The sequence below is a fragment of the Loxodonta africana genome, chromosome 12 (assembly GCF_030014295.1).
Source record: "Loxodonta africana isolate mLoxAfr1 chromosome 12, mLoxAfr1.hap2, whole genome shotgun sequence".
NCBI classification, from domain to species: Eukaryota; Metazoa; Chordata; class Mammalia; order Proboscidea; family Elephantidae; genus Loxodonta; species Loxodonta africana.
In genome coordinates, this window is record NC_087353.1 from 84,967,371 (window position 1) to 84,992,955 (window position 25,585).

The window sequence follows — 25,585 nt, forward strand, 5'->3', positions numbered from 1 at the left end:
CACAGCCCAGACCGGAGATCAGTGCACTGTTCCCATTCTCCTGCTTCCAAGTCTGGCTCCAAGAAGGGGCAGTCAGCCTGCCCTAGGCCCTCTGCAACCAGACTCTGGGCCTGCCGCATTAAAGCCCTCCCAACATTGCCACCATGCCCACCCCCTGCTTTCTCCATAGGGTAGTTAATTCTTAAGAATTCAGAGTGTGAAGGGTCCTTGGAGATCACTGATCCTGCTGTTCCTTCCCCTCTCCCATTAAGGGTACTTGGTGGCTGGAGACCTCAGTGAGCATTATCTGGCTCTGCACTTACCAGCGTATCAGCAAACATCATAGCCCACAGAGGAGCCACGGGCCCAAAAGCGCAGGCTGGACAGTGCCAGGCCTCTCAGTGCTGCAGCTCATAACATGGAGTGAGCTGCCTCCTACCCACCTGTCCGGGTTCCCACTACAAACACTGGCCACAGCCATCAGGAAAGAACTGTGATAAACCCTTTATTTATTTATGCTTCTCCATTTTGTTTAAAACAACAACAACAACCTTAATATAAGTGACAGCCCTTCCCCCTTCCCCCTCACCCTTCCTTGGGCTGCTGTTGTTGTTAGTTTCTGTCCAGTCGATTCTGACTCATAGCTACCCCATACATGCAGAGCAGAACTGCGCTCCACAGGGTTTTCAAAGCTGTGACCTTTTGGAAGCAGATCGCCAGGCCTTACTTCCATGGCGCCTCTGGGTGGGTTCGAACTACCAACCTTTTGGCTAGTAGGAGTCACGTGCTTAACTATTTGTGCCACAAGGCGTGGTTAATGGGGAAATGGCCCCCAGGGGTGGGGCTGACTGTAAGAGCCCCTCAGGGAGGTAATGGAGCCCAAATCCCCTGCCCAGGGGAAGGGGCACCTGTAGTGTATGAACTGGGAGTTAATAGGGCTCTTGAGCCTCTTGTACCAACATATACACCCTTGGCCAACAAGGGTTAGGAAGCATGTGGGGAGGAGGTTCCTACCTCTTCTCTGTGTCCCTATCCAACCCTAATCGCAAAAACCAAGGGCTGGGGAGCCAGAAGAGTGGAGAAGGGGTGGGGCAGGGTGTCTCACACAAACGAATACTGGTTATTAATGGCTCTGGGATGGCCCCCTTCTCCGTCGCCCCCTAGCGGTAGCTGCTGGAGCTGCACTGTCAGGGTCATCCCCACATCCCCACCAGATCCAGCGCTTCCCTGGTCCTCCATGCCTGGTCCTATGGTCTCTTCCAATTCAACCACGGGGACCAGCTCAACCACGGGGACCAGCTCTTCCTGGACCCCTCCACTGCCCGCTTTCTCTTTCTCTTGCCTCTCTTTGGCTGCTGTGGCTGTTGCTGCCGCCACTTCTGGCGCCCCCGACGCCTCTTCTGCCCCAGGATGTGGGGGATCTGTCCATGAAGGGGGTTCAGAGGGCTGGGGTGGATCATGGGAGGTGTTCGATTCTGGATAGGAACGGTGAGAAGACAGACTGATTGTGGAAGGAGGCAAGCTCTTATCGTGGCCTCCCCTTCACTCATGTCCCCCAGGAGCCATGTGCTATCTCCCCCACATCCCGTCTCCTGAGCAACCCCCCATCCATGGAAGATGGATCATGGGCGGCGGTGAGAGGAGGACCACACTTACACACGGTCACTCGCTCCGAAGGGCATGAGGGTGGAGGAGGCATCGGGGTGGCATCGATCTCCCTTGCACACCCCTGCATGGCTCCTGGCCTGCTCCCGGCCTGGGGGCGGGGAGGGGGGAACGGGCGGGGCAGATGGGACGTTGGGATGGGGAAGAGGGAGAGATCAGACAGGGACATCAGACATCAAGGGAGGAGGGTAGGGGGTCAGACTGAGCAATCCCCAAGAAGGGCAGGCCCAAGGCAAGGCTGTGACGAAGGGCAAAGACAAGGCTGGGAGGATGGGTCTGGGAGACAGATGATGGCACAAGGAGTCTGATGGAATGGGGATGCACCAGCCCAACTCTCAACTCCCACCCGGCTCCAGCGAGGAGCCCTCTGCCTTCCTACATCCTAGCAGGAGCCTCCTCTACCCTGCTCTCCCCTAGCAAGGCCTCTCCTCGTCACAGCCCCCCGCCCCATCTTTCTGGCACACACACCTCACTTCTTGGGTGCACGGGCACCTTCTCCCCTGCAGACCTGCTCTGCTCACCCTGCTGCCGCTGGGAGGATACGATATAGCTGACAAGGACAACGTCACTGGAGCCTCCAGACTCCAGAGGGATGGGGTGCACCTGGAAATGCTCGAGCATATCGAAAATGGACTGGAACCACAGGTGCTGGACCCGGCACTGACCCTCCTCATTCAGCGACAAACGTAGGTGCTGAGGGCAGGATGAGTAATGTGAAGTGGGAGCTGAAGCCTAGCCAATTATAAAACCCAACTTCCCTCGACAGCAGTGTCCCCCCTCTACCCGCAAGCTCTCTGCATGGAGCGGAACCTCTGCCCCTGCATCACTCACCTTGGCCTTGCCCTGGAAGTTGAAAGTGAGAACATATTCACCCCGCCTCGTCTCACTCTGCCGTACCAGGAACACGCCGTGGGAGCCAGTACCTCCTGCTAACACTAACTGGGCAGCCTTGAGTCGAGAAAGCATCCCATGGAACCACGGATATCCTGAGAGGGGCTGGTCTCCCTCACCTCCCTCTGGCTCCCCCTGGAACAGGAATGACCCTTCAGGAAGGAGAGAGGGAGGGAAACCGGGGTGTCAGGGCAGCCTTCCCCATCTTGGAGAATAAAAGCCTTGCTTCCCCCTTGAGGTGTCTCCTCCCCTTAAGTGCCATTTCCCTCCCTCTGGGTCCGATCCCTCAAGACCCGGAGATGGAAGAGGAATTCAGGAAGGCAGGCAACCAAGCCTGGAGGCAGACACACACTTACACCTCTAGTACCTGTGGCTGTTTCTGGAGTGTCCAGGGGAGGGTAAGGGGCTGAGAGGGGATGAACTGTCCCTGGTGGGGGTCCCTCTTCAATGGGGATGCGGGGGGGCAACTCTGGGGGGAGTAGTTCCATTGAGTCAAAATGGGAGGCAGCAATGGAGGCGGAACTGGGGGAGATGGATGCCGAGGGGCGGTCTGAGAGGCCCCCATACGCCCCTGGAAAAAAACAGAGGATGGCAAAGTTGAGAACTCAAGAACTTCGGCAGGACTGGTCTACCTGGGCCTGTTTCTCCCCTAGCTAGTCTCCCCAGTGCACACTGGGAATGAGCTGGCCAAGACGCCAATGGCTCCTTATGGACACCCTGTACACTGCTGACGGCTGCAGTTATTGCAAAGGGGTCCTAGCATCCAGAAGCTATTGCAAGGGGGTCCTAGTACCCAGAAGAGCCTATATATTTTCCAAATCAACATTTGCAATTACAGCTATTGCTGCAAAAGCAAAAGGGGACTCTGTAATATTTTGACATTTAAAAGGGGTCCTTTTTTTGGCTTATAGGACAAAGTCACCAATTCAAAGAGGCATCTCAGATCCTCCTTCCATCAATCCCCCCTAACCTACCCTACTTTATCTTTATCTCAGTTTGTATACCTTCCACTTTAACCCAATGACCCTACCCAATTTTCCCAGATATCCTGGGTTCACCCCACCTCAGGTCTCTGCTCTCACCATCTGCCTCCCCTCAAGCCACGTTCGTTTCTCTTGCCTCCTCTGTATAGTGCTCCCTGCCTAGTCCACCCTCCCCCCATTTGCTCTCTTCCTCCTGGGCTCCCAAGGCGCTTCCTGCTGCGCTGCTCACAGGACACTGGCACTGGCTCTCTCTCTGGGAGCTGCTTCTGACAGGGGATGCCTGTGCACCTGTGGAGGGCCAGGGGCGCATCCTCAGGCACCTCCAGCTTCCCCCACCCTGCCCAGGGCCTAGCACAGGGCCAGGCCTGAACCAGGCCTGAGCCTACGTGAATGCTGTACACAGTCAGCACTCAGGAGGAGGCACCAGGGCAGACTGAAGAAAGCAGTGGGCCAGGAATCAGGAGGCTGGCGTTGTAGCTCCTGTCTTTGTCAGTGACGCTCAGGTGGCCTCAGAAAAGCCATTTTACTTTCCTGGGTCTCAGCAGCCTGAGAAATGAGGGGGTTGGATCTGATGACTTGTTAGGTCCATTCTAGCTCTGAGATGTGATTCATTTGTTCATACACCGAATATAGACTGAGTGCCAGGCACTGTGAAGCTGAGCCCAGAATGAAGGAGCAGGAGGGACAGTGGAAGCCGAGTCAGGACAGGTGAGCACTGCTGGTCACGGAGTCCCATGCCTCTGTGTGTCTATGTGTGGGGGTAGGATACATTATGTTTGATCAGGCCAAACAGCAGAGACATAGAGACAGTCAAGAGAAAACAAGGCACCATCAACATAAGCACAGAGATGCAGAGTGAGAGCAAAAGAAAAATGTTTACAACGTGTTCTGGAAGTGTGGGGAAGAGAAGGGTTATCTCCAGCCTGAGCGGTGGGCTGCAGGAGACACTTTCATGGAAAAGATGCAAGCCTGGGCATAGAAGGTTGGATAGGAGTTTGCTGGGGGCCTGTGGGGTGGTGATGACAATGGTTCTAAAAGGTAAACCACAGCTTGAGAGTGCCCCGCATGTCCAGGGAAGACAAGCATTCTGGGGTGGGGTGGGGAACAGGAATGGAGTGCACAGCAGAGTCTAGAGAAAGGGTCCAGGCCTGACAGCAGGGGTTCTTGTGAGGCCGGTTCTGAGGATCACAGCCCTCTAAGACTCCACCCTTACCCTGTGACAGGCGGTCGTTGCTCTCACTGGCTCCCAGCGGCAGATCCTGGCTGGGCAGGCTCTCTGAGTGATTCAGGCAGGGCAGCTCCAGGCTGTCTGTGTTCTCCCTTGTAAGGAATGAGGTTCCAGGGACCAGAGAGAGGGTCATGGGGCGGGGACTGGTAGCAGGGCAGGGTCTGCAGAGACAAGGAGAATGGTGCTGGGAGGAAAGTCACTAGGAGAAGGTACAAGGCTGTTCCCCATCCCACTCCCACGTCCCTTCAGTGACTGAAGTCAGGTCCCTCACCCTGGGCTCAGGCATTCTTGGATGTCAGACACCCAGGCCTTCACATGTAGAGAATCAGTTGTCTCCAGGATATACTCTGAGGGGCCTTCCACCTACGGGTCGAGAGGGGGACAAGAGGACGGCCTCAGCCATGGCAAGAGGGCAGGGAGGAGGCCCACAGGGGACTTCCAGGTCCTGAGGCCCTAATCCACCCCTAATGAGAACAAGAACCTCTTCCCTCTCTTTCTCTCTCCCAGAAAAGCTGCAGCACCAGGGACACGCTCTCAAGGAACTTAACATACACACACCACCTTCCGTCAACGTCCCTCGCTTAAAAGTGCTGAGCGTTTTCTCCCCAGCACACATGCTCCAGATGGTGGGGGGCTCAGAGCTCCTACCTTAACCACGAACGTGTTCTCCCGGTCAGGCATCTCCAGGGCTGTGGTTGTCCGGACATCCGTGATAGTAGAGCAGGGAATGCTGAGTCGGGGCCGAGATGCCTAGGAGAACAGAATCCAGATTTGGGCTGAACAGAGATCATCATTCCCTCCTCCGCTTCCCCCCTACAAGATTCAGCTTTCCTTCTACACCCTACGTGAGTTAGACAAAAGCACCGCTTTCTCAGTCCTCTTCACAGCTACTAACCCAAAGCCAGGAGCTGGCTTTAAAAACGAAAAGCAAGCAAAGCTAGGTGTGTGGGCTGGTAAACCACAAGCTTATCTGCAGGGCTGAGTTACCGATCTGGCTGCTCTATCACTTGCTCTCCCAGTCACCCACTCCCCTCCAAGCCTCACCTTGGGTGGTACAAAGAACTCCAGGCGGCTTCCTCCTCCTCCTTCTCCTTCGCTTCGCAGCAGTAAGCGACACTTCTGCCACTGAGGTTGCCCTCCTCCCCCTGAGGTTGGCCCGGCTGCCCCTCCTCCCCGGCCCACTCCAGCTGGGTCAGGGGCTGCTTCTTCAGCACCCATGAAACTCAGCAGCTCTTCCCTCTGCACCATCCCTGCACCATCCTTCAAGGTCCCCCCTCCCCGACTCAGTCTCAGCCTCTCAAAACGGTGAGTCCATCTTTCCCCAGGGGACGAGCCATCACCAGTCAGTCCCCGACCACTGTTCCCAGCCCCACCGGAGGAGTTGGAGTTGCTGTTTCCGCCTAAGACCGGGGGGCCTGATGAGGTCTCCAGAGGCCCAGCTGGCGAGGGAGGGTCAACAGTTCCCCGCCACTGTAGGATGCCACGGACTGAACCTCGGACAGAGCGGCCCACTGAGCGGAGGGAGAAGCGTTTCTTTAGCTTCGGCTTCGAAGAGGTCGTAGAAGAGGAGGAGCCCGAGGAAGGGATGGGGCAGGCCAGGTCCTCAGATGACCGAGAAGGGCCCAGCACAGCCAGGGGCCTGGCCACCCTGCAGCTCTCCAGGCGCAGGTCATGTGGTGGGATCTCCACTCCAGGACTCAGGGGAGCCAGGATGGGTGGTGAGAGGGAGCCAGAGGCCCGGGCCACCTCAGCTTCAAAGTGCTGCAGGAAGAGCTCAGCAAAACGGCGGGAGAAGGCAGTCTCAGCCCCAGGCCCTGCATATTGGGGGTGGGAGGCCAGGTAGAGGCGGAAACGGCGGGCAAAATCCAGGGCGGCAGCCCGGGCATGGGACTCGCAGAACTCCCGCCAACTTGGGGGAGGGGGTGGTGGCAATGGTGGAGGGGAGGGGGAAGCCCCATCCTCCTGGGAAGGGGCACCATTCATGATGGTCCCCAAGAGGTAGAGAGGGGGAGCCTGTGGGGAGGGGCAGCAAAGAGGGAAGTGGCTGGAAGACACGGGGTGAGCGGCAGCAGCTGCAGAAGGAAGAGAGAGGCACAGACAGAGTCACTGCTGGGGTGGGACTGGGGGGAGAGCCCCACCCCGAGTCAGAGACTCCCTACTGTTTTTAGGCGCCTCAGAGAGCAATGGGGAAGAAAACTAAACTGCATCCTTTCCCTGTCCCAGATTCTCGCACCCCACATATCCCAGTAAACCAGCTCCCCAACATCTGGCCTGTACCTCTCCAGCTGTCTACTCAACCCATTTCCCCTGGTTTTGGTTGTAGAAGTGATAAGAGTACTTGAGGCATATTCCTCCAAAAAGGAAGCTTTTTCAGATCACCTCCCTTCTCCAAAGTGGATCCTTCAGTATTTATTACACGCTTTCCATAACCTTTTCCTGTGGGAAGTTTTAACAACTCCTATAATCGATGAAAACCCAGTGCTGTCAAATCGATTCCGACTCATAGAAGTCCTGGTGGTGTAGTGGTTAAGAGCTACAGCTGCTAACCAAAAGGTTGGCATTTTGAGTCCACCAGCCAGTCCTTGGAAACCCTGTGAGAGTGTTACTCAGTCCTACAGGGTTTCTGTGAGTTGGAACCGACTCTACGGCAAAGGGGTTTTTTTTTTTTTTTTTTTGGTACAATACATGAAAAAGGAGTCGTGTTAGCTCAGCTGCTAACCAAAAGGTTGGCGGTTTGATCCCACCAGCCGCTCCATGGAAGAAAAGACCTGGAGATCTGTCTATATAAAGATAATACCCTAGGAAACTCTATAGGGCAGTTCTACCCTGTCGTATAGGGTCACTATGAGTCAGAATTGACTGGATGGCACATAACATAATAGATGGGGAAACTGAAGCTCAGAAAAGTTTCAGGGTTCCAAGTCTACTGTTCTTCCCATTGCATAGTCGTTGTGCTCAGGGACTGGCTGGATCAGCCTTCGCCATAGCCCCTGACTGTCCCAGCTCAGGGGGCCAGAAGGGAGCTGAGCCCACAGAGCTTAGAGATCCTGCCTCATGCATCCCACTCTCAAGCTCTGAGAAAGGAAGTTATTCATTAGTGAGGATGGGTGAACAAAACATGGATGAACTGAAGCAGCAACTGTCTTGAAAGCTGAAGCCAGGGCCCAGGGCCCAAGCACTGTGTAAAAGAGGCTTGGAATGGCCACAGGCTACTTCTTTGGTGCCCCTTCAGTCTGGGGCCCAGAAGCAGCTGCATCTGGGGAGGAGAGACTGTTGGTTGGGCTCGTCACATAACAGAGAGCTGGGGATTCTAGGACTTTTCATCTCCCCATCTCTTACTGGGAAGGGTGTCGTAAGGGCTGTTTAGCTTAGTGGTTAAGGCCATGGGTTCTGGAGTGAGAGTTGGAATCCAATCCTAGATCTGCCGCCTATTAGCGATGTGATCTTGAGCAAATTACTGGTCTTCTCTGAGCCTCGGCTTTCTTAACTGTAAAACAGAACTAACAATTCCTACTTCTTAGAACTTCCAGGAGAATTAAATGGAATGTTAGTCCTTGACACAAAGTAAGCACACAATATACTACTGCCATCATCTTTTATCTTTGTGGGGGAGAACAGGATTATGGTTCCAATCCTCTAAAAGAGAAATTAGAGAAAAGAAAAGGTTTACCAAGATTTTAATAACTAGAAATTGGTGGAGCTGATCATGGACTTTACAACCCATGGTTCTTTTGTTAGTGCTTCTCTGTTTTATAATACTGGAAGATAACAGTCCCCAAACTAGGTGAGGGCAGCTCAGGAAAGTCTACCTAAGCCCTCAGAGACCTCAGACTCCTGTTCAGATGCACAGCCCCACAGCCTGGCTCCAAGTCAGGCACCTCTCCTTCCTCCTTGGCCTAGGCTCTACACATTCAGCAGGCCCTAACCACAGGGACAACTCCAAACCAAGAGAAGAGGCCAAGAGATGCAGGAGTCACAGAGCACAGGGGAACTGAGCCAAGAGGTGCAGGCACAGCAGAGAGACCGATTTCCAGCCACAGGCCACCTCAGCTCACACAGGCCCACCGAACCCTCTGCACCACCGGAAGACACAGCCCCCCGTCAGGCCCGCTGACCCCTCGGCTCCTAAGCTGGTGACTCAGTTTCTCTTTTCCCAAGCAGGACTCAGACACATTTTCCCGGTGCACCTGCCTTCTGGCTCAGTTCTGATATTTCCCGAAGAGCGGGTGGCTGAGGGTGCAGGCTCCGCTCTTGGCTCGGACCCTCCGGGCCTGGTGGTCAATCCACTCCAACTCGACGCTACTCCCTGGACACCCCCGCCCGCCCATTCCCCGGGGCCGCAGCCTCCTGGGAACCAGCCCTGTCTGCTGCACCCCCTCCGGCGCCGCGCGCACCTCCTGCCCTGGCCCCCCCACGTCCCCCATTCAAGGCTCCTCTCAGGTGCTGGGGCCAGGTCGCGGAGAGGGAAAAGGTACTTGAAGGGGGGGTTCCGGTTCCGGTCCCACCTGCATCTCGGTCCCCGCGGTTAGCTTCGGCGGCGGCGGTGGCGGCGGCAGCGGCGGCAGCTCCCGCTCCCTCCCCCCTCTCCGCGACCAGTTCCCAGGCCAGTTCTGCGCAGGCGCTGGGACCGTTTTCCCGTCACCGAAGGAAGAGATCATAGAGAACAGAGGCGAGAGGGAAGGGCAGCTTCATACCCACTTCCGCCATCCTCATCTCGGGCACAGTCCCTGCAGGAGCTAATGAGGTGCGAGTCTTGCTGGACTTTATTGACTTTCCCAGTTGCACGTAAAAGGGACCACAGAAGCAGCCATGGGAAGGGGTTGGATCCCACCAAAGCGTCCTCCCGGAGGAGATTCGGGCCAAAAAATAGAAGTCAACCATAGAGAAGCCACTTAAAGGGATAGAGTCCCGAAGCACGGTTGAAGGCTAGAGTAGCCCTCGGGTACCGGCAACCAGCGAGATGATAAGGCTTTCTGGAGAATCCGCTGCAGCCTAGAGCGCCCGGCCTGGCTACTGAGGGGGACGCGGACACCGCCCTCAAGGAACTGGGCGAGGGAAGACGCGGGTGACCTTGGGGAGGCCCCTCGAGAAGGCGGAGCCTGAACTTACGACCTTGGCTTCTCTGAAGGAAGAGGCAGGTGGTCGACAGAAAATAAAGATGATGTGGAAATAATGAGGTCAATTTTGGACGTGCTTGTGAGACCTAAGAAGGCCAATGGACACATAAGCCCCGGGCTCAGAAGAGACATCAAGGCCAGATAGAGAAATCGAGAACCCTTAAGATATAGAGAATAATTGAAATCATGAACACAATGAGATCCTCTGTCAGCCGGGTCTCTAACTGCCCCAGCTCCAGTTGGCCTAAACAACCAGGGAATCTGTTGGCTCAAGGGAATCCCTGGGTGAGGCAGAGGGTTTTAAACCGCTCCACTGCTAACCAGTAGGAGATTGGAGTACACCCAGAGGTGCCTTGAAGAAAGGTCTTGCATCTACTTCGAAAATCAGCCCTTGAAAACCCTATGGGGCACAGTTCTCTCACACACATGGGGTCGCGGTGAGTGGGAATGGACTTGAGGGCAACTGGTAGTGTTGGCGGCTGAAGTAATTGAAAAGTCCATAGTGAATCAAAACTTCTTTAGGAATAGCTGAATACAGGGCCAGAAGATGTCAGGAATCCATCTCACCATCTGTGGGCTCTGCTCTCCCCATGCACTTAGCTTCACTCTCAGTTAGACTCTTTTTTTAGTGGCAAGATGGCTTTCCATAACTTCAAGCTTAAGTCCTAATAGCTTAGCAACTCTAGTGAAAAGAACATATCTCAACTCTGAGATTTCCAGTAAAATTTCCAGAACTGATTGGCTTGGATCAAGTGCCCATCCTGGAACACAGAGACAAGGAAACACAAAAGATGGAGATGGATAAGTGCCCTGACTCGTGTAAGAATATTTACCCAAAGCTGCTGCTGCCAAGATGGAGTTGGAAAAACTCACTGGGAAGGGCAAGTTCTGGCCTAGCCACTCTTAGTCCCCCAGCTCTACCCCTGCTCTAACCAAACTAACTTCAGCTCAGAAATGGCCTCTGTAAGGTCTTCATCACCATCTGTGTCCATCCCTCTTTCCAGTTTCAGAGGAAGATGTCAATGGAAAGGACCCTATTCCTGTGGCTCTCCCTCTACCCCTCCCCCACCTTACATGCTTGTTTCTCTGTAGTTGGCTTCTCATTGTTTTGGAGAGGTACAGCTGAGGAATACAGAAAGGCAAACAGCTGATGATGATGAGTTAGGTTTCAAAGTGTTTTGTCTAAGCTATCCAATACAACTTTCTGCGATGGTTGAAATGTTCTCTGTCAGCAGTGCCCAATGTGGTAGCCATTAGCCACATGTGGCTGTTGAGCACTTGAAATGTGACTAGTGTGACTAAGGAATAAAAAAACTGAAGTTTTATTTACAGTAATTAAAATTTAAATGAAAATAGCCATATGTGGCTAGTGGCTACTGTATTGGACAGTCCATGAACAACCAAGTGGAGCTGTTCAACAAAGATGGATCTACATTCTGAGCTTTACAAAGCAGTTTAGTGATCAGATACAAGTCGTGGTTGAAGCCATGGACATGAATGAGATTGTCCAGGTAGTACATGTAGAGAGAAGAGGTCCAGAACCTAGTTCTGGGGAATAGTCAACATTTTTAACAGGTAGGAAAGAAAGAGCAGTAGAAAGTGCTGAGACGACGTCTTGGGTCAGGCTTCCCAGAAGCACACCCTTAAATGAGGATTTGTGTGCAAGTGATTGATTAAGTGCTACCAGGAAAAACTGGTAAGGGAATAGGGAAGCAGGAGAGGAAAGGAGAGGAAGCCAAGCAAGTGTGTGATCTCAGGGAGTAGTAAATTCTGATTCCACAGGGGACCTCTGGATGTAACTTATGCTTCAGATTTGTTTGGAAACAAGGGAGCTGGGGCTTTCATACTCCAACATCCCTCAGTCATTGACTAAGAGCTGGCCCCAGGAGATAATCGGTTCCCAGGCACTTCCATCAACGCAAAGCCTCCCGTAGCCTGAGGGCATTTCTCAAAAAAAAAAAAAAAAAGATCTGGAAGTTATAACTGTCTTGAGTGAAACCACAACCGAAGACCACGGGATGTGGGAATATAGGAGGTATAGGAGAATGGTTAAACACACAGATTTTAAAAATGGATCCAAGGGATTCTGGGCTGTGCACTGCCATTGTCTCCTGCAGAAGGAATTAATGGCTGACATGGCTGAGTAACCTCGGTAAGAGTAATTTTAGAGAAGTGGTGGTAGCAGAAGCCAGAATCTAGTAGATTGAGGAGTGAATGGGAGGTGAAGAGTGGGAGGAATGTGGAGAGCTGTCCTACACAGCTTGGCTGAAAAAGGGAAGGAGAGATACAGATAGGTTTGTAGCCCTGCTGGTGCAATGGTTAAGTGCTTGACTGCTAACAGAAAGATCGGTGGTTTGAACCCACTAGCTGCTCGGCAGGAGAAAAGACCTGGGATTTGCTCCGTAAAGGTTTCAGCCTAGGAAATTCTATGGGGCAGTTCTACTCTGCCCAGTAGGGTCACTATGAGTTGGAATTAACTTGATGGCAGACAACAACAATTAGAGAGGAAGGTTGGCTTGTTTGTTTGTATCCCGAGGGAGACTTAATTATGTTGGAAGTCTCAGGGGAAACGAGCCAGTAGAAGGAATAATAATTGATGGAACAAGGTTCTGGGCAAGGTGAGATGGGATAGAATCCAAGTCCCAGGTTAAGCCAAGGTATTAATATGAAGGGGAGAAGCACTTCTATCTCAGGAACAGGGGATGTAATACGATGCTTTCAGCTATAAGTAATGGCAACCCCAATTTAAGTTAGCTTAAACATGAAAAGAAGGGGGAGCTTACTGGTTCACAGAACTGAAAAGTCCAAAGTAGAATGACTTCAGGCATGGCTGGAACCAGAGGCTCAATGTTAACTGAACTTGGTTTCAGTCTCTTAGCTCTGCTTTCCTCTGGGCTGTTCTCATTCCTAGGCAGGTGGTCCCCTCACAGGTAACAAAATGGGCCCCAGCAGCTCTAAGCTTACATTCGTTCAGCTTAACTGTAGCAGAAAAAGATCATGACTTTCCTGATAGTTCCAGCAAATGAAACAGGGCTGGGTCACCCAGTGACCATCCTCGAACCAATCACTTAGAACCATGAGGGGTGGATTATGCTGATTGGTAAACACTGAATCACGGACCCATAATCGGAGATAGGGATGGGCTCAGCTCCAACCAAACTTCATGGGCAGAACATGGTGGAGGGTGGCTCTTCAAAGGAAACCAGGAGTCTCTGACTGAAGGGGGAGTCTTTGCTTGTAGAGTCCTTTTAGAGGTCATCTTGACCTTCCCCTATCCCGAAGAGAAGACTTCTCCTATTTTGTCTTCTTTTCTGGGTTGTCAAATTCAGCCCTGGTACTTTGGCCAGGACCTCCTATCCTTCCAAACCATGCCCTGTTCAATCAGGACACTCTTAAGTACTCCTGCTTCACTCAGGCTCTGCCTCTGGACATACACACATTTCCCTCCTCTGCCAATCTTCCTCTCTCTGGTTTCAGGCTCCGAAGTGTGGCTTCCTCTAGGAAGCAACCTGTGGCTGACCCACCTAGGCCACTTCTCAAGTGCCTTTTACTTAGTAGCTTTTGTGTGACATGTCCAAAGTGTTTCAAGTTGGAATGTCCCCAGTCATGTCTCAGGGACATGAGTGTGTCAGAGCTCTGTGTTCGGAAGGGCATATGGGGCCAGTATGCAGATGGCTGGGGGATGAGGGGGTAGGCCTGGAGGCAAGGAGGAAGTTGGTGCAGTGGTCCAGGAGAGGCCTGATAGGCAGTGCAATAGGTTGGTACCAAGGGGAATGTCCAGAGTTTTCTGAGGCGCCATTGCCAGGCTCGCTGGTGAGGACGAGAAGAGTGAAGGATGCCCTTGAGCTTCCAGTAAGGGTTTTGTTGCGTGACACTGAGGACAAAATTTGGGGTCCTAGTCCTCAGTTTGCCCCTAAGTTGGTGGACCAGCCCAGTACTCATTTCAAGTACACCAGACCGCACCCTCCTTTTATAAGTTAGAGCTACAAAAAAATCTTAAAATATCAGAGACTACAACCTCTTCAGCCTAGCCCCACTTTATAGATAATAAAGCTGAGGCCCAAGTAGTTACTCACCTTTATTTATAAAATGAATGTGAATACAAATTTTGCTTTCCACTGAAAACATCAAAATAAGCCAATAACAAATGCTCAATAAAAATGATTCAACAAATAATTCGTTCAGCAAATACTTATTATTCACTTAAGGGTTAGGCACTATTCTTAGAGTAAAAAATAAGTTCTTACTGTCATGAGAAAGGAAAAAAATCCAAGCAAACTAATAAGAAAGGAGCCCTAGTTGCATAGTAGTTAAGCACTCAGCTGCTAACCAAAAGGTTGGCAGTTTGAATCCACCATGTGCTACAAAGGAGAAAGATGTGGCAGTCTGCTTCCCTAAAGATTACAGCCTAGGAAACCCTATGGGGGCAGTTCTTTGTCCTATAGAGTTGCTATGAGTTTGAATTGACTGGACAGCAGGTTTTTTAAACTAATTCTGGATATTTGGGTGCTTTGAGGAAAAACAAGGATAAGAGGGTGAGTTGGGTGCTACTTTAGGCTCAGGAGATGACATCTGGAAAGAAAAAAATGAGGTGGGCCTTAAATAATGAAAAGGAACAAGGCATGGGGAAAGCTGCAACGAAGAGCATTCCAGGAAGAGGGGAGAAATCTGCAAAGACCCTGAGGTAGAAACAATCGTGGGATGTCTGCAGAGCAGAAGGATGGCCAGTGTGGCTGGGAGAGAGAGCGGAAAGTCAAGAGAGGTGGGCAGGGGCCAGATCACGTAGGCCTTGTGGGCCAGAGGGAGGAGTTTGATTATTTTTCTGTAACACCTTTTAATTGAGATCTAATTCACCCATTTAAAATAGGAATTTAGATTTTACTCTAAGTACAGTGAGGAATCATTGAGGGAATATTAACTTGTGATCGGCATTTTAAAGCGACCGACCTGGGTGCTGTGTGGAGAATGACGGGTATTAGGGATAAGAATAAAAGCCAGGAGATTCAATAGAGAGTTCTCCAGTAACCTAGATGAGATGATTCCGGACTGAACCACCATGTTGGCAGTGGAGGTAGTGAGAAGTGGTCACATTCGGGATATATTTTGGAGAGAAAACTGAGTAATGGGTTAGGTGTGGGGGGTGAGAGGGAGGGAGAATGGTGGTGCCATTTATTCAGATGTGTAAGGGTGTTCTACCCTGTCGTGTAGGGTCACTGTGAGTCAGAATCAACTTGATGGCAATGGATTTGGTTTGGTTTTTAAGGAGGGTGTGGGAGAGAACGAAGAGTCCTGTTTTGGACATGTTAATTTGGAGCACCACAGTCAGTTTGCGAAGGCTCATTAATAGTTCAGCTGCGAACATCTGCAGAGGTCTACCGCAGCCAGGCACCAGGGACACAGAGATAGATAAATGATGCTTGGTCCTGGCCCTACTCAAGGCACTCATAGTCTCAGGCAAGTAAAACCAAGAACTCTGTCTCAGGATACCAACTGCTATAAGAGAGAGTATCTGTTAGGATGGATTTGGCTGTAAAGAACAGACAACTCTGGCACAGCCTGGCTTAAACAGAAATGACATTCATCATCTAATAACACAAGGAGTCCATTTTCTAAGATCCTCTTCGCTTTGTTCTCCTCTTGGTTCTGGCCTCATCACCAAACTGGGAGCAAGATGGCCACAGAAGTTTCACACTTCCCATCCAGATCCAGCAACATCCAGTCAGAAAGAGGTATTCCTCTTCCAGCATCTCCTTAAGAGGAATTCTTTCCCAGAAGCCCTCTTCCCCCTGCCCCAAGCAGATCTCCTCATACCAATCACTGGTCCCAAAGGAGTCACAAACTCAACCCCACACAAATCCCCTGGCAAGAACAGGACCACCAGAATTTACGCCTGGAGCTGGGGAAGGAGCCACCCTGAACAAAATCAGGGCCTTGCGTTCGGGAAGATGGCAAAACCACTGTCAGGTAGGAACTAAAGGTGTCTGCCCAACAGCAGACTGAATGGACAGCTGGAGAGGTGCGGAGGGGAGGACCTGGAAGGTCATTTGATTTCAGGAACACCTTTTTTAGAGTTCAAGATTCTTCACAAAGAATTCTCCTTTAACTCCAGTCACACAAAATATGAAAAATCTCCTCCTCCAAGCAAATTCACAGCCTTCTAAAGTCACATTGTTTTCAACTTCCTTTGTTCCTACCCCTTCACCCCCGACCTTGTACGCAGGCTATTTTTCTGTAGTAGGCTCCCATGGAGTAGCTCCTTCCTTCTTCCTTGCTCCGTAACATTGGTCACAAACATTTTCACAGGTGGCTGGCTCCCCCATCTCTGCAACACTGAGCCTACCCCATTAATATCTCACCTAGTGGCTATGCCACAGTTCATGCCACCATATTCACGTACTGGACATTCGTGTCTATCCCACTCTTTGACTACAATATTTGTGACAGGTGTGGCTGGACTTTTTTTTTCTTAAATAATGTTTTATTATGTTTTAAGTGAAAGACTACACAGCAAACGAGGTTCCCCTTTAACAATTTTTATACTTATTGTTCTGTGTGGTTACAATTTTCACAAAGTGTCAGCAACCTCATTATCTCCCTTCTGTTTGTTCTGTTTCCATTGATCTAGCTTCTCTTCCCCTCCTTGCCTTCTCATCTTTGCTTTTTGGTAAATGTTGACCATTTGGTCTCATAGGGCTAATTGTTTAAGGCAGCACATTACTCATGGGTGATATTCTTTATTTAATAAGCCAATGTATTATTTGGCTGAAAGGTGCCCAGCAAAAATTGATTCAGTTTCGAGTTCAAAGGGTATCTTAGGGTGATAGTCTCAGGGGTTCCTCTCATCACTATAGATTCAGTAAGTCTGGCCTTTTTTAGGAATTTGAATTTTGTTCTACATTTCTCCCCCATTCTATCAGGCACCTTCTATTGTGTCCCTGGTCGGAATGGTCTGTAGTGGTAGTTGGGCACCATCTAGTTCTTCTGGTCTCAGGCTAGAAGAGGCCGTGGTTCATGTGGGCTGGACATCTTTTTGTTGTTGTTGAGAATATATACAGCAGAACATAAACCAATTCAACAATTTCTCCATGTACAATTCAGTGACTGATCACATTTTTCAAGGTGTATAACCATTCTCAGCCTCCTTTTCTGAATTGTTCCTCCCCATTAACAAACTCACTGCCCCCTGAGTTTCCTATCTTTCAAATTACTGTTGTCAATTTGATTCTATGTAGACAGTTCTTAAAAGAGCAAAATGCTGAAGGCAGATATTCTTTACTAAATAAGCTGAACTATTGTTTGGTTTAAAGAATATTTCAGGGGATATTTTTGGTTTAAGGTTTAAAGATCTCAGGGCAATAATGTCAGGGGTTCATCCAGCCTCCATGACTCCAGAAAGTCTGGATTCCATGAGAATGTGAAATCTGTCCTGCATTTCCTCCCTTTTGTTCAGGATTCTTCTATAGAATCTTTGATCAAAATGTTCAGTAACGGTATGGTGGGCATCTTTTAGACTTTCTACATTTGGAGAAATTCCTTGCAATCAGCCCTGCCTCCCCAATATCAAAGACTACATCTCAGCCTCCTCTGATACAAGAACCTTGACATATGATCTAGGCTTCTTCTATCAGACATATCCATGTGAGACTTTGAATTTGCCTGGCTTTGGGGGCAGAGGGATGATCACTTTGATGATGCAAACATGGCTTCAGTGTTTCCAGCAATAGCTGCTGCAGACAAGTCTAAGTCCTGGCACTTCGTGTTTGGTGGCAGTGACAGGAGCAGCAGTTTTCTTATTTGTCAGTCCTATGGCTTGGGAGTATCTCTCTAGTCCTCCCCACAAATCTGTAAGCTGCCCAATACTCTCTAATAAATCCCTCCCCTGCTTAAACCAGTCAATGTAAATTATCTGTAAATCAAGATTCCTGACTGATCGATTTACTATTACAGAATATGCTACACTCAACAGCGCCACAAAAGTTTTTCTTCCTTTGGACCCTCTTCTTAGCACTGTTTCTCAAACCTCAGTCATTTACGTATCACTGAACCACTTGTGTAGAAATTGTTGAATGGGAGCCTAAAGTGCTAGGTGAACCTTCACTGAAAACTCAATATTTAAAAAAATCAATCAGTAAATACACTTATGATAGAAATAACATACATAGACAATGACAGAAAACATAGCAGAGGTTGCCTGAGGGCTGGTGTGGGGGTGAGAAATCGGGGGCTGAGAGAGGGATTACAGTGCATCATGAGGAAATGTTTGCGGGAGAGTGATAGACATGTTCATTATTTTGATTGTTGTGATGGTTTCGTGGCTCAAAAACACCTGTCAAAACGTACCAAATTGGACAATATGTCCCATTTACTGTATGTAAGTTACACTTCATTAAAGTTGCTAAAAAGTAATAAATAAATACAGTACCACTAGCATAGAAACCATTAGTTCATATGTCACCCAAAAAAACTTCCACCCCCACCAGTGGCTGATAGTATTTCAGGATAAATTCCCAGGAGCGGAGTGACTGAGGGGCACAGAAAAGACAAAGAAAACATTTCCATACTTATACCAGCCCTTTTTAGGCAGAAATGATGGGTTGGAGGGCCAGAAAGACGCAAGTTCCTCACTTTATCTGAGCAATCTGTAAAATAATACATAATTTAATGTATTAAATAATAGTACAGTGCAGTGCTTAAGAGCACATGTTTTTAGGGCTTTTGAGGTTTGGGGGGGTTAATCTTCATCTCCCTGATCCTCAGTTTTCTCACCTGTAAAATGGGGAAAATAACAGATCTGACCACACATCAGGTAACACTGGGAACACTGATTGTTAATCAATATAGAACATTTGCACAACGTTTGATACATAAAAAGCTCTAGTTCAGACTCCTTTCCCAAACTCCTTTCAGCTGAAGGAGGAGGGCAAGGTGTTTGTTACACCCTGTGCCCAGACTCCACTGAATCATAATCTCCAAGGGAGCAATCAGGGAATCGATTTGAAACAAGTGCTGTCTATTGAGTCGTAGGTTTGGGTAAGTTTTGGAAACGTTAATCAGGATCAGGGTTGCTACGAGTCAGAATAGACTCGACAGCAGTGGGTTTGGTTTTTTGGTTTTATTATTTCAGGCTGATGTCGGATGCTGCGATGAGATGATGGATGTGAGAGCTAAAGGTTATTTACTACTCTTTCAGTCAGTCAGTCAGTCAACAGACATTTATTGAGCACTCACTATGTGCCCTGCCCTATGTTGGGTGCTAGGGACACTTCCAGGAACAAGATTCAGGCTGGTCCCTCATCCTCGATGTTATCTGTAAAATGAGGTGGGGGCGGGGGTGGGGGAGGAGAGAGACAAGGGAATTTCCCCCTGGGCCGCAGAAGGGGCTACAGGAGTAGACGACAGAGCCTTGTCTTAGGACTCCGACCCTATGAGGTCAGCCAGTACAGAACAGGGGGTGCGGTGGGGACAGATATTTGAGGGGCAGGGACTGTTCCAGCTGGAAGTCCCAAGACCCCATCCCTGGCTTCAGCGTAGCTCATTTCCTCTCAGGTCCAGATGTCAGAATCTCCCTATTAAATGGATACTATTATTCCCATTTTACAGATAAGAAAACAAAGGCTCAGCGGAGAGATGGGTCACACTGGAGGCCCTGCCCCGAAAGGCGTCCAGGACCTGGTCCTACCTCCATTGCGGCTCGAAGGCCGCGAGAACCGCGCAGTGGGTCGGAATCCAGGGGATCCGGGACCTCTCTGCGCCGGGCCCGGGACTTTCTTGAGTAGTCCGCACCCGGGCCGCCTCTACTCCCTCTGGACCCGACGCGGACCTACCTGACTTCCACCCTAAACCCTCCGCCTTGGAAAATGCAAGGCCCACCGGTGCCACCTGAGAAAAGAACATAGCCCGTCAGGCGGCTAGACCCGATCGCATCGCGGAAACCTCCACCCTTCCCCTCCCGGAGACACCTGCACTTTTCCCGACGTCCTCTGCCTTGTGTCCGGAAGTCGGCGGAGAAAGCAGTGGAAACTGGTGGCTAGAGGCGCCCGGACTCGCCTTCTCGGCCCTCACTTCCGCCGGAAGTGACTTCAGCAGTAAGTGTCCTTTGGCTGCTGCACGCGCGGGTTGCCGCTACGCGGTACGCGGGGCGCCTGCACCACCATAATGGCGGCCACGACCCTGCTGCGCGCGACGCCCCGCTTCTGCGGTGAGGGGGCAGGGAGGGCGGTGGCAGCCTGGGGACCCGTAGGGTGCTCCGGGGGTGGCCGGGCTCAAATCCGCGTCCTGACTCCAAGCCTCTGTCCCGCAGGTCTCGGCGCCGGCCCGACTTCACTACTGCAGGGCCTGTTGTGGCCGCCAAAGGCCCCGGCACTGCCCCTCTTGTGTCGAGGCTTGGCAGTGGAGGCCAAGAAGGTCTATGTCCGCGATAGGCCCCATGTGAACGTGGGTACCATCGGCCATGTGGACCACGGCAAGACCACGCTGACAGCGGCCATCACCAAGAGTGAGCGGGCATGGGCTGGGGGCGTCCGGTAGTGCCCGATCTAGAGACAGGACCTGGAGCCAGGAAACTGGGCCCCTGAGCGGCTGCTGGACGTGTTTCGTGTGGCCTTGGGAACCAGAACTCGGGCAGGCGGTAGAGTGGAAGATGCAGATTTCCCTTTAACCTGAAGAACTTTTTGATGCATGAATTGGGGGACCCTGAACTGCCTCCCCCTGGAGAATTCGCAGGGCTGGACCTTGAGGACTGTAATAGCCCTTTCTGATGCAAAGTTAGCTCTGCTGGAGAAATCAGAGATTGGAGGGAGAGGGATTACAGAATTTTTATCCTCCCAGACTCATTCGTTTAGGTGGGAGGGGCTCAGGGGTGTGGCCTGAGCCCTGCCCGTAGCCTTGGAAGTTTAGCTGAGAGGTGTGTCTCTTCCCTCCAGTTCTAGAGGAGGGCGGCGGGGCCAAGTTTAAGAAGTATGAAGAGATTGACAATGCTCCGGAAGAGCGAGCTCGGGGTATCACAATCAACGCAGCCCATGTGGAGTATAGCACTGCCGCCCGCCACTATGCCCACACAGACTGCCCAGGCCACGCAGATTACATTAAGGTGAGAGAGTTACTGAGGACCTCTGGGGAGAGGACCAGGAGCTGCCTTCTGTCAGGATAAATGGTGGGCATAAGGAGAGAAGGTTATGATACTGAGATGTAGGTATTTGAGACTATGGATTTGTGGCCATGATGACTCAAAGTTGGGGGGTGAGGAGATGGAAGGGAAATGTGAGCCTCAGTTTTCAATTGCTGTGCTTGGTCAGATGGATATGGAGCCGAGGAGGCCACTGAACTTGGCTGAGTGTTTCCTCTCCTCCCCCAACCCAGAATATGATCACAGGCGCTGCTCCCCTCGATGGCTGTATCCTGGTGGTGGCAGCCGATGATGGCCCCATGCCCCAGACCCGAGAGCACTTACTACTGGCCAAACAGGTACTCAAGAGCTCAGGTGGGGTGCAAAGGGGAAGAGTGGCCGTTGGGCCACTCTGGACACCATCCCTTGTTATCTTTCTCCATCTACAGATCGGGGTAGAGTACATTGTGGTGTATGTGAACAAGGCAGATGCTGTCCAGGACTCTGAGACGGTGGAGCTAGTTGAGCTGGAAATCCGGGAACTGCTCACTGAGTTTGGCTACAAAGGGGAGGAGGCCCCAGTTATTGTAGGCTCTGCTCTCTGTGCCCTTGAGGTGAGGATAGGGACAGTAGGGGGCTGCTGGCAGAGGATGAGGCTGGATGGGCAGGCAGAGCTCTGCTCTGAGTCCAGAGAGTGATGCTTGGTAAGAGGAGCAGAGTGGATTTTTAAGAGTCCTGTCAATTCCCTTCACAGCAACGTGACCCTGAGCTAGGCCTAAAGTCAGTGCAGAAGTTGCTGGATGCTGTGGACACTTACATCCCAGTGCCCATTCGAGACCTGGAGAAGCCTTTCCTCATGCCTGTAGAATCTATTTACTCTGTCCCTGGTGAGGACCAGACCATGCTTGTTTGTACCCTCTACCCCAGCAATAGCTTAGCCGAGCGTCCCTGATGTCCTTTCCGGCTCCTTTTCAGGCCGGGGCACGGTGGTAACAGGTACGCTGGAGCGTGGCATTTTGAAAAAGGGAGACGAGTGTGAGTTCCTGGGACATAACAAGAACATTCGCACTGTGGTGACAGGTATAGGAAGCCTTGGGACCCAGGAGCTGACCTTTCACCTTGTGAATTCCTCGTGCTTTCTCCTCTAACCCAGGTACTCCTCCTTCTCCCTTTTGCCTCCTTTCTTCTTTTCTAGGCATTGAGATGTTCCACAAGAGCCTGGAAAGGGCAGAGGCAGGCGATAATCTTGGAGCCCTGCTCCGAGGCTTGAAGCGTGAGGACCTGAGGCGTGGCCTGGTCATGGCTAAGCCAGGTTCCATCCAGCCCCACCAGAAGGTGGAGGCCCAGGTGAGGGCTCCAGCTGATGGTGGGCAGGGCTAAGCCACACTGTCCCCTGCATGGAAGCAGTGCTTCTAGTCAAGTCCAGCTGCACCTTCATTGCTCTCCTACAGGTTTACATCCTCAGCAAGGAGGAGGGTGGCCGCCACAAGCCTTTTGTATCCCACTTCATGCCTGTCATGTTCTCCCTGACTTGGGACATGGCCTGTCGTGTCATCTTGCCCCCAGGGAAGGTATGTGGGTATAGGGAAGTGTGAAGGAGTGACACCAGCTCTGCCTCATTCATAGTTCGAAAGATACAATGTGACAACTAGGGTGACTTGATTGCTGTGGATCAGCCAGAGGCTGACTGTTGATGTAGGTGAAAGTAGATGGGAGGGTCTAGACTAGTGGATCTAGAGGAACTGAGTCCTCACCCAGTGTGCCCTAGGCTGAAGTAGGTTAAAAGCTAGCTATACCAGCATTTATCTCCAGAAAGATTTCCTAGGAAAGAACCCTCTTGTTATTTAAGTTTCACAGTATATGAGGGCTCAGAGAAGTACTGCAACTAAGAAACCTGTATAACCCAAAATTTCCTAGACTTTTTTTTCCAAGAATATACCTTGGAAACACTGGTATCATTTGTCCCATTCATTCTTTTTGTCTTTGCACATGCTGTTGAGTTTGCCTGACAGCTGGAATGAAGCTGTCCCTTGACAGAATCATCACCCTGATGTATTCTTCTGGGTTTCTCAACCTCCACAGTAGCCACCAGTTACTGAATGGAGGCAAGGCACACTGAAGTTGACAGGTGACATTATCTCTGTGTCTCCCTCCAGGAGCTTGCCATGCCCGGGGAGAACCTGAAGTTTACCCTGATTTTGAGGCAGCCAATGATATTAGAAAAGGGCCAGCGTTTCACCCTTCGTGATGGCAGCGGGACCATTGGCACTGGCCTTGTCATTGACACACTGGCCTTAACTGAGGAGGACAAGAAGATCAAGTGGGGTTGAGTCTCTGGACCTCTGCTCAGGATCTGCTCCAGGGCTGCCTTGGCCAGTGTCCCCTCCTGTCCTGGTGTCCCCAGGGCCCAAGCTGTAGCCCTTATCAGCCCAGGAGGGTACAGCTAGACTGACACTTGCCCTGTTGAGGAGTAGCCTGCCAGCTGGGGCAGGCCAATAAACTGTTCTGTGAATACTAGACTAGCCTGTGTGTCTTGTGTACTTTGTGTAAGTTGGAGGAGATGGAGTACAAAAAGGGAACCAAAGTCCAGGAGCAGGAGGTGCTGCAGAGCCATTTTGAGCTCATCCTGCTAGTCTTGAGTTCATCTCTATGGCAGAGGTTGGAAGACCTCACTGATGTCTTTTTAAAGCTGTCGTTCTGTGGTATATAGGGTCACTATGAGTTGGAACAGACTTGACGGCACCTGACAACAGTGGGGCAGTGGTTAAGCACTCAGCTGCTAACTTAAAAGTTTGTCAGTGGTTCAAACCCACTAACCACTCTCTCCAGGAGGGAGATTTGGCAGTCTGCTCCTGTAAAGACGTACAGTCTTGAAAACCCTATGGGGCAGTTCTACTCCATCCTGTAAGGTCACTATGAGTTGGGATCGACTCCACAGCAACGGGTTTATCACTATGGCAACTTGAGAAAGTGAAAAGCCAAAGAAAAAGCCCGGTAAGCATTGTGCAATTAATTGCCTAGTAAAACACCCCAGTGTGTGGACGCTCCTACTGGAAGCTCTTGGGAAAGAATCTGGCTATCACCTGGAGCCAGCATAGGCTTAACCCAGATGCTAAACCCACCTTATTTCCTCTTTCAGTAGTTACTGTTGTTAATGTTTAGCTACCTGTTTAAGCTCTGAGTGGGGACTATCTTGTTCACCTTTAAGGGACTTGAGAGCTACATAAATCTCAGTAAGTGGTTCCTGCAGTGTTACTTAATGAACTGGTTGATCACTGCTATCTATAACCCAACTCTAAGCACAGGAGTGAGAGGTTGTAGAAGGGTTTCCTTTTTCAACATTTACTGGGATTTAGAATTTAAAAGGCTGTTTACACAATAGCAAAAAAATGGAATCAACCTAGGTGCCTGTCAATGGATGAATGGATAAACGAATTATGGTATATTCGCACAATGAGATACTACGCAATGATGAAGGACGATGAATCCTTGAAACGTAACATGAATTTGTAAGGCATCATGCCGAGTGAAAGCAGTCGCAAAAGGACAAATACTGCATGAGACTACTATTACAAGAACTCAAGAAAAGGTTTAAATACAGAAGAAAACATTCGTTGATGGTTATGAGAGTGGGAAGGGAAAAGGATATTCACTAACTAGATAGTAGACAAAAATTAGTTGAAGGGAAGGACAACACATTATACAGAGGAAGTCAGCACAACTGGACTAAACCAAAAGCTAAGAAGTTCCCTGAATACAGACAAACACTTTGAGGGACAGAATAGCAGGGATGGGGATCTAGGGATCATGGTTTTAGGGGACATCTAGGTCAACAGCATAACAGTTTATTAAGGAAATGTTCTGCATCCCACCTTGGTGAGTGGTGTCTGGGGTCTTAAAAAGTAGCAAGCGGCCATCTAAGATGCATCAATTGGTCCCAACCCACCTGTAGCAAAGAATGAAGAACACCAAAGACAAGGAAAATATGAGCCCAAGAGACAGAAAGGGCCACGTGAACCAGACACTCCATCAGCCTCGGACCAGACCTAGATGGTGCCTGGCTACCGCCAATGATTGCCCTGACAGAACACAACAGAGTGTTCCTGAGGGGCAGGAGAAAAGTGGGATGCAAAACTCAAATTCTAGTAAAAAAGACCAGACTTTATGGTCTGAGATTGGAGGAACCCCAGAGGACATGGCCCCGGACTCCCTGTTAGCCCAAAACTAAAACCATTCCTGAAGTCAATTTTTCAGAAAAAGATTGGACTATATAAGACATTAAATGATACTTGCGAAGAGTGTGCTTCTTAGCTCGAGTAGATACATGAGACTAAATGGGCAGCTCCTGTCCAGAGACAAGACAGAAACGGACAGGAAGCTGGTTGAACGGACATGGGAAATAACAGGGTGGAAAGGAGTGTGCTGTGACAGTATAAGGAGATCAACTAGGACCACATGATAATGTATGTATAAATTTTTGTATGGGAAACTTTCATTGAAAACATAGTAGAAAAATGAATAAGAAAAGAAAAAGGCTATTTACAAATGCTGGATAGATTAAAAAAAAAAAACTTGAAATGACCAAGACTGGCCAGGATGCACAGTCCACACCAATCAA

General features: G+C 50.4%; 2 protein-coding genes across 6 annotated transcripts; one reads left to right on the top strand and one right to left on the bottom strand.

Moving 5' to 3' along the window:
* Window positions 1-468: 468 nt before the first annotated feature.
* SH2B1 (SH2B adaptor protein 1) lies at window positions 469-9,363 on the bottom strand. 5 transcript variants are annotated; one of them, XM_010598486.3, is made up of 9 exons: window positions 9,252-9,363; window positions 5,791-6,818; window positions 5,395-5,496; window positions 5,018-5,109; window positions 4,732-4,907; window positions 2,903-3,106; window positions 2,476-2,687; window positions 2,166-2,337; window positions 469-1,454 (listed from the first exon to the last, which is right to left on the bottom strand). In XM_010598486.3, exons 2-9 carry the CDS (start codon window positions 6,727-6,729, stop codon window positions 1,081-1,083), a joined length of 2,271 nt encoding a protein of 756 aa, XP_010596788.1. In that variant the 5' UTR covers window positions 6,730-6,818; window positions 9,252-9,363; the 3' UTR covers window positions 469-1,080. The 5 variants fall into 5 exon arrangements, with proteins under 5 accessions (XP_010596788.1, XP_023414659.1, XP_023414661.1 ...); XM_023558893.2 differs by lacking the exon at window positions 9,252-9,363 and adding an exon at window positions 1,636-1,735 and having other exon boundaries at window positions 1,315-1,454; window positions 5,791-9,080; XM_023558892.2 differs by lacking the exon at window positions 9,252-9,363 and adding an exon at window positions 1,636-1,735 and having other exon boundaries at window positions 1,339-1,454; window positions 2,113-2,337; window positions 5,791-9,079.
* Window positions 9,364-19,942: 10,579 nt separating this feature from the next.
* On the top strand, window positions 19,943-23,484 carry TUFM (Tu translation elongation factor, mitochondrial). Its single transcript, XM_003418834.4, has 10 exons — window positions 19,943-20,061; window positions 20,164-20,358; window positions 20,786-20,952; window positions 21,222-21,326; window positions 21,417-21,581; window positions 21,722-21,854; window positions 21,943-22,047; window positions 22,163-22,314; window positions 22,419-22,538; window positions 23,124-23,484. Exons 1-10 carry the CDS (start codon window positions 20,019-20,021, stop codon window positions 23,295-23,297), a joined length of 1,359 nt encoding a protein of 452 aa, XP_003418882.1. The 5' UTR covers window positions 19,943-20,018; the 3' UTR covers window positions 23,298-23,484.
* Window positions 23,485-25,585: the final 2,101 nt, after the last annotated feature.

Bases quoted from the DNA above. Each gene is read 5' to 3' on its own strand.
- SH2B1 (XM_010598486.3), bottom strand. From the start codon at position 6,729: ATGAATGGTGCCCCTTCCCAGGAGGATGGGGCTTCCCCCTCCCCTCCA. The intron at 5,110-5,394 runs GTAGGAGCTCTG...CTCGACCCGTAG, and splicing joins AGAACACGTTCGTGGTTAAG to GTGGAAGGCCCCTCAGAGTA. The intron at 2,688-2,902 runs GTACTAGAGGTG...TCCTTCCTGAAG, and splicing joins CACTCCAGAAACAGCCACAG to GGTCATTCCTGTTCCAGGGG.
- TUFM (XM_003418834.4), top strand. From the start codon at position 20,019: ATGGCGGCCACGACCCTGCTGCGCGCGACGCCCCGCTTCTGCG. The intron at 20,359-20,785 runs GTGAGCGGGCAT...TCTTCCCTCCAG, and splicing joins GACAGCGGCCATCACCAAGA to TTCTAGAGGAGGGCGGCGGG. The intron at 20,953-21,221 runs GTGAGAGAGTTA...CCCCCAACCCAG, and splicing joins GCCACGCAGATTACATTAAG to AATATGATCACAGGCGCTGC.